Source organism: Mus caroli, chromosome 17, assembly GCF_900094665.2.
Source record: "Mus caroli chromosome 17, CAROLI_EIJ_v1.1, whole genome shotgun sequence".
Lineage (NCBI taxonomy): Eukaryota > Metazoa > Chordata > Mammalia > Rodentia > Muridae > Mus > Mus caroli.
Window position 1 is genome coordinate 71,059,295 of NC_034586.1, and position 7,938 is coordinate 71,067,232.

The following is a 7,938-nucleotide window of genomic DNA, read 5'->3' on the forward strand; positions in this document are numbered from 1 at the left end:
TCCCTTCCTCTTTTCCTCTCTTCCTCTCTTCCCCCTTTCTGTAATTGTTTTTTCTTTTCTTAAGATAGGGTCTGGCTACATAGTCCTAGTTAGCCTGTTATTCACTGGGTAAAACAGGCTGGCCTTGAACTCACAACAATCTTTCAGCCTGTTTCCCAAGATCGGAGACTACAGGTGTGTGTCTTCACACCTTGCTTAAACGATCCATCTTGAGCTCTAGTGTTAAAACCTCCATAGAAGGAAAAACTTCCTTGGAAAACCATTTGAAAAGAACTGTGGGATTTTTTTTTCCTTCTGAGAAATTACAGGAAGCAGGCCAACTCAGCGGATGGCTTTAAAGTCTTTTAGCTTCATCTCTTTGATGGCCTGGCAGTTTGAAAAGCTACCTGTGGAAGAGGCATTGGATTGTGATACAGGGACCCCTTCATTTGGATCAATATGTTGCTTCAAGACCATTTCAGTTTAGAAATCACTGTGTGCCTATGACAGGATGAGTGGCCTGTTGTGAGACATTGTCAGATGAAGCCTGGAGGACGATTTGGTGCTGTAATCCCATCAGTGTATGAGTGATGACGGTGTAGAAAAGCCTCCGAGGCCCCGCTCCAACTTTGAAATTGTAATGGCTTCTCTGGTTAAAATTTGGTTTCTAAGTTGAGGTTTGAGCCACACTTTAATTTATTATGAGTCTCTAGAGGCATCCTGGATGATTTTATGAAAATACAATTCTTGTCAGGCTAAAGAAATCCAGGGTTAGGGGAGGGGTGAGATTGGATAGGCTGACTAGCGCTGGTCCCCTCTGGTTGTTCCATGAAGACTGGCAAGGTAAAGACACTGTTACTCAGAAGACTAAAATTGGCACTGTTATTGTCATCAGTTTCTGCCAACAACTCTACTTAACTCTTTTTGGCTGGGACAGCGGAGGGACCTGAATGATGGTATATCACACACGGAGAAGTCAAAATGGGGTGACAGTTTTCTCCAACGTAGAGAGAGATGGAACTGTTAAAAGCAGATGTGCTGAGCTCATGTCTCAGTATCATTGTACTGTGTTATCAAAAGCAGCCTTTGATAACGAGTGTGTGGCTATGTTCCAATTAAACTTTATTGACAGAAACCAAGCGGTGGGTCGGTCAGGTTTGGCCCGAGAGCTATAGTTGGCTGGTCCCACATGGAGACTTTGAAAGTTATGACTGGCTAGAAAATATCAGTTTCAGTTCTTTCATGTTTTAGAGCAATGGTGAAACCGAATGTAAAAAGTCCCACGAGAACTGAGCCAGGAGTCAAAGCCACCATGCACTTTTGGCTCGGTGCCCAATTGTATGATACGGTGCTACCTCAGCTGGCCTGTTCTGATTATAGCACCAGGCTTTTAAGAAAGTTCCTTGTGAATGACAGGAGTCCCTCTTCAGGTGGCCTGTGCACAGGATGGTGAGGGCTCAGGCTATTTTCACAGTGGTGAACTGCTGTCCCCACAACCGGCCCTAACTTTCTCTTTGATAAGTCCCGTGCTGAGGAAAACAGCATATACATTTTAGGAACTTGTATGTACCAATGATGCCCCTGACGTGTGAGAAAGGAATGGGCTCCCACAGCTGCGTCATACATAGGATGTGATCACTTCAGCCCAGAGTGCCAGGAGATTTGAGACAGATGTTTTCAGACATGCCGCATGCCTGAACCATTTCCAGGGGTCGGGCTGCAAACAGTGACTTAATAAGTGGAGGAACCGGGAAAGTATGCATGTTGAGGACACAGGAGCTCATTCACCGCTAGGTGCGGGGCCAACCCCCTCTGCATTACATCTGCCTGTCTGTCGGGGTTGGCTCTTTAATCTGCCTTGCCCTGGATGTTGCTCTTTGTCTGCCCGTGAATAAAGTGCAGCATTGTGGTTAGTAATCCCACTCCAGTGACTCGACTTCAAATGTGGTTTTGGAGTGCATCCCGGAGTTCTGTTTGTTAAGCTTCCTACTCCTGTTTCAGAGACACCACTGGATAGAGAGAGAGAGCAGCGAGCAGAGCACGCTTCCCTCTGCTTGAAACCTGTCCGGCTGTGGGCTCTCTTTCCCTCTCTTTCTTTTCCTTTCCTTTTTCTTTTTCCTTTTCCTTTTTTTTTTTTTTCGGTTGAAAATTTTTCCAAGGCAAGTTCATGGATACTAAGCTGATATGTTTGTTGTTCTTTCTCTGTCTGCCTCTGCTCCTAGTGAGTAACCACACTGGTCGCATCAAGGTGGTCTTTACTCCGAGCATCTGTAAAGTGACCTGCACCAAGGGCAACTGTCAGAACAGCTGCCAGAAGGGGAATACCACCACTCTCATTAGTGAGAACGGCCATGCAGCCGACACCCTGACAGCCACGAACTTCCGAGTGGGTGAGTTCCTCCGTGGACCCTAACTGTCCCTACCTCCACTAGTTTTATGACAATAGAACACTTGGTTTCCCTTCTCTTCACCTCTCTCTCTCTCTCTCTCTCTCTCTCTCTCTCTCTCTCTCTCTCTTTTTGAACAGCGTTCTATCTCTGAAGGAGGAAAGTGCTCTTTTTTACTTAGTTGCTTTTGGAAATAGATTTTTTTTCAGCCTGACTTTTGGCTTCTTGGGGAAATAGCAACTAGAATATTCCCCCTTATGACTTAGCATCTCCACAGCTGTGTGGTGATGGAAGGGTGCAGAGCAGATCGGAAGAGAGTGAGTGTCTAGGTGAGACCAGGATGCCTACCCTGCATTGCTTGGTTTCCAATTTTTATCACCTTATCAATACGTTGGATTTGCATTAGATTTGACTTCTATAACCTGGAAAGCTCTGATGAAATTCAAAGGATTTTTCCTTCTTAAATAATGAAGCTCCTAATTTTTTTCTCTCTAAAAACTGTCAAAATCTGGATTTTGGCTTCGGAAGGAGGCAGACCTGCTACTTCTGCCTTGGGTCTGCTCTGTATCACGAGGCAGAATTGTAGATTGACGTATAAGATGAATTTGCACGAGAGAGACTAGTGGATTGCTGTCAGCCCACAAAAACTTTAAATATAAACTAGTAGTTACTGCCTGCATAAATGGGATTTTTTCCTCTTTTAAAATTCTGTTTCTTTTCTGCATTTTTGTAAGTGGAGAAAGCATTGCGGTCTACTGAAAGTTGTCATGGTGCCATGCCATCGTGCAATACAGTATTTTTGTCACTCAGGAAAAGGCCTTTTATTATTTTTCTGACCAATTATGGCTTACCATGTGTACTCAAATAATCCAGACACCCGTGTTACTTTCTGAGTTACTCACAAGAATAACCGAAATGTCAGACAGATAATAACACTGGCTAGATCTGGTCTTTTTATGGAATATTGCTGTTTAGTCTTGGGAGTGTGTGTCTGAGGGGTGCAGGAAAGGGATGCTATTTCAAACTGATTTTCATCAAGAAAAAATATGGAGGGCAGCCCGAAGCCCTTACTGGTGCTTTGGTTGGTCTGTTACGGTGTGGAAACTCTAACGAGGCTCAAGCAGTGTTATTGATCATTTGTACTTGGGGAAAAAATTGTCTGTGCCTATGAGTGTGATTGAACCAGGTATTGTCATTTTCCTGGCTGAGACTGGTGTACCAGGGAAAGTTTAAAGAAGGATTTGTCTGTTAGATGCCAAGTGACACACAGTGCCTAGCAGGCCAGGGACGTGTGCTGAAGTGAGGATTAGACAACTGGACTTTACTGGTCTTTACGCTGTTGCTGTCCAGGGAGTCCACAGGACATGCCATTTAGGATTTGGGGGAACTCAGTTTTTCTCATCCCTAAAGTAAATGAAATTATATGTAGTGACTAAGTTTTAGGAAACTCAGCTTAAAAATATTACATTGTGAGGTATAATACTTATTTGCTTATTTGCTTGTTTGTCGTGCTGGGGATTCAATGTGGAGTCTGTGTATGCTAGGCAGATGCTCTACTACTGACTTAAATAATTTATGGCTTTTAAATAATCAGCAGTAAATATTATTATTTTCTGGCTTTTCCCCTCTCTCTCTCTCAGAGAGGAAGGTAGAGGGAGATTCCTGGACTCTGCTGACTTCTCCTCATTTCCTTCTCTGCGGCTTGAGCCCTTCCTCCCTGCTTCCCCTCCATCATCATCAGTGCTGTCTGAGCCCCCTGGCTTTTAGGGTGAATGTTTACAGTAGCAACGACGAGGTACTTGAATGGATAGTCATTTTTTCTGGCTTTCAGTGTATTCATTTTGAAACTAAATATTTGAAGGCATTGAGAAACAGAGGAAGTCCGCTTGTTAACGCAGGCTGCACACTCTCCTCCCTGGCAACTGCCCAGTTTAAGTTTAGGGGCAGATCACACACAGCCCATTCGAATGCAGCATACGGCATAGTAACTCACAGGGGAAGTAAGTCGCCAAAGCGGTTCCGAATCATACCTCAGCCCTCCTCCGCCAGAGGATTGTCGGTGGCGTTTAACTTTTCAAAAGTTCAAGCACAATTTAAAAACTCTATGTACAATGAACACTTTCTCAATGAAAATTATGAGAAGTCTTTCATTTCTCTTCAATGTTATTTTATTCTTCAACTTCAGCTTGAATATTGATGACTTGAAGGACATGTTTTGCAGTTTATCTTTATTGAAAAGAGATGACTTAGCAAACTTATAAAGTGTGATCATTCAAAAACACAAAGAAATGAAAAAAACTTACATGCTTTGGTCTCTGATGGACTTTGCTGGTGTAATATAATTTTATTATTTATAAAGAGTAGTTTTTTAATTTATTTTCCCTCCCTGTGTACTTTTTATAGAAGGTCACGCATCTTTTGACAAATAAGACATATGGAAAAATAGTATAATTTGAAGAAAATGCAAATGCTCTTAGATTGCTAACAACTGGCCTTGGCTTGCTATATTTAACAGTACTAAAGGAATTGTCCCAGCATGCTTTACTTAGGAATTTCAGTTTTCACTGGCCTGTGGCCTCTGTCTTAGGGCTCCCCCCTGCTGCTGTGTAGGGATGCAGCCAGAGATGGTATGTAGGAGAGCAGATGCTCTGCCCCAATGGCACTTGGTATGCAGAGTTTATCTTAAGTTCAAGTTCGTGGATCCCTGCCCCAAGGAGTCAAAATCATCCAAAGAAAATCACACGAAGTTCACAGTTAGGATGCGTGCAATGAAGTGGGCCACAGTAGACACAATTTGTAACATGTCCTTGGTGATTTACATTTCTCTGAATGAAGTGGGACACATCTTACCATCACCCGACTTTTGCAAGAAGGAAACAGGCACAGACAGTTAAGTGAGCTGGGCTCAGACACCCAAGCCAGCTGCTTAGCTAAAAGTGGTACTGTTGTTTATGCCATCTGCATACTTGCTTCTCTGCAGTCTGACTTCAGGATGTCAGAGGGTTAGGGAGGGAGGTGGGAGATCAGAGAGGGAGGAGGAGTCAGGGTGTATGGATTAAGGAGGGAGAGGGAAAAAACTGAAATTACTGAGCCTAGTACTTAAAGGTCTGAATCTTGACTTCAGTATAGCCATGCTCTGGTTCTGTATACTTTCTGGCTCCAGGTTATCCCATCCACTCCAGGCAGTCACCAGTAGAAATTGCAGGGGATGGCCCTGGAGCAGGCCCTGCCTTTCCAGGCTGGCCTTCTGTTCTGTACTTACTACGTGTTGGGCTGGCAGATTGGAGAGGCAGCAGGTACTCTACTTCTCCGGTGATGACTAAACCGAATAGCGTCTGCCCAGGAGTATGCCACAGGAGAATCAGGAAGTGGAATTTCTACTTAATGAGGCTTTAAAAGGGAGCCCTCTGGGCTGGGGTTACAGTTCAGTGGTGGAATGCTTGCTTAGAATGCACAAGGCCCCAGCGACACTAAATAAATACATACAGAAACAAAGGTTGAGGAGCAGAGCTAGACCTCTGTGGAGGTGATTATTGGAAGCTCTAGTTGTTCCTCTAGCACAGACTCACCGTGGGCATCGTACTAGGTGGGTGGAGTACAGAAGATTTGCACTGAGCACATGGTCGTAAGGTGCGTTTCTAATTATACTGCTTTGTTTCCAGTGGCAGCAATTTAATCCCCGCTTCCCTCTTTCCTCCATTTCTTCCTCTTGGAAATGAAAATTTATCTAAAGTTGGGTGGGCCAGCCTTTTTCATTCAATGCTGCTGTGTCGATGGCTTCTTAACTAATGTGTGTGTGTGTGTGTGTGTGTGTGTGTGTGTGTGTGTGTGTGTGTGTGATGAAAATAAGGTGTTTGTGAGTCTGACAAAAGAGTGGCTGAAGACTCACTGGCATCACAGGCATAAGATCACAAAGACTGCCGAACTGCCATTTGACTTACGAAGAGACAGAAAATCAGCAGGAGCCACTCTGCCACCCGTTTGTACTGTGCTGTTTCACTGAATATTTAGAAAGAACCCTTGTCCCATGAACATCCATTAACTACAGGAACATATCTGATCATTTAGAAACCGTGTTCCCGTCTGTTACTTCATTTAAGAGAACTCAGTGGTAGCAGCCATAATCTTCAGATGTGAGAGCTAGGGGCATCTGTAGCTTGATTGAAGGTGACTCTAAGTGACTTTGCATGCTGTAGTGTTGAAATACTGCCAACTATCTCATGTTGCTTCCTCTGACCATGTATTAAATAATTATGCATGAAGCAGGGGACTAGGCTTTACACAATGAGCTATCTTGAGTTGCTTCCTCTGACCATGCAATTATGCATAGAGTGGGGTATTGTGTTTTACATGATGAACAAACCATAAAGCTATTGCTCTAGGGAGCAGATGAAGAAGGTGCCTGTAGAACCCCAGACCAAGGCAGATCATCTGAGCAGGAGTCTGGATGAGAGATGAAGCATTGCTTCCAGCTGGCAGAGGATGTTTGGAGAGAGGAGACATGTCCCTCTAAACCTCTCTGTATAGCCCACTGTTCTGTCTCCCCTCCTCAGCGTATTGTCTCAGGGAGTCGGTGGACATTGCCTGTTTGTTGACTGACGGGACAATGAAGCGCAAAGCATTGTAAAGTCTTCTTATATAAATGAATGAGGGGCAAGGGAAGTTGGTGTGGGGAGGAAGAATTTTAGATTTGATATGAAGACAGAAATGCAGGTGGTTCTGTGAAACTGGAAATAGTTCGACTTAGTAATAAATGACGAGTCTGATGGGAGATTGATTGGCTTGAGACTGTGGGGTGCCTTCAGCTTCAGGCTTGAATATTTGGACGTCACTCTTACTACACGATACTGAAGCTCTTCAGAAAGGTGTTGCTGGATACCTCTTAATCATTTTGAGAAAGAGACATGCACACTGTTTCCAGGTGGGAACCCAGTGTTTTTTGGAGGGCCACTTTCTAAGAGAATGGCCTCTGCATGACTCTCCTATTCACTTCATGCTCTGTGTTGGAAACCTTCCCACCTCTCTTAGAACTTAGCTTCCTGTGGAAGAAGATGCCTCTTGGCGAAGTGTTAAATAAATGGGCACAACAGATCAGGGTGAAGAAACATTTTTTTTTTTGAAACTTTGTTGGAATACAGAACCATTCCTTCTCTGCCAGCTGAATTGTGTTGGCCTCCTGAGGCTCATCCATGAAAATGCCTTGGGGTCCTTCTGATTAGCTGGGGACTGTATTTTCTTCCCAATAAATTTTATGGAAGATACCTTCTGGGTTTTAGAGGCGATTCATTACAACGGTAAAAGAAAGTGAGTGTCTTTTATCTGGGCAATGTAGAATGCCTAGAAACTTATCAAAGAAACCACTCCAGAATATATTTATTATTGGCAGAGCATGGTGACTTTAAACCTTTAATTCCAGTACTTCAGTGGCAGTGGCAGTGGCAGTGGCAGTGGCAGTGGCAGTGGCAGTGGCAGTGGCAGTGGCAGTGGCAGAGGCAGAGGCAGAGGCAGAGGCAGAGGCAGAGGCAGAGGCAGAGGCAGAGGCAGAGGCAGAGGCAGAGGCAGAGGCAGAGGC

General features: G+C 44.2%; 1 protein-coding gene across 5 annotated transcripts in view; it reads left to right on the forward strand.

The window, feature by feature from the left end:
• Ltbp1 (latent transforming growth factor beta binding protein 1) overlaps window positions 1-7,938 on the forward strand; it is a 387,543-nt gene that overhangs the window by 167,718 nt on the left and 211,887 nt on the right. For 4 of the 5 annotated variants that reach the window (XM_021185976.2, XM_021185979.2, XM_029471038.1 and 1 more), the window contains one exon: window positions 2,202-2,369. The exons of the other annotated variant lie outside the window; for it this stretch is intronic. In XM_021185976.2, the coding sequence (XP_021041635.1) occupies window positions 2,202-2,369 (168 nt within the window). The remainder of the gene's footprint in view (window positions 1-2,201; window positions 2,370-7,938) is intronic. 5 annotated transcript variants of the gene reach the window in all.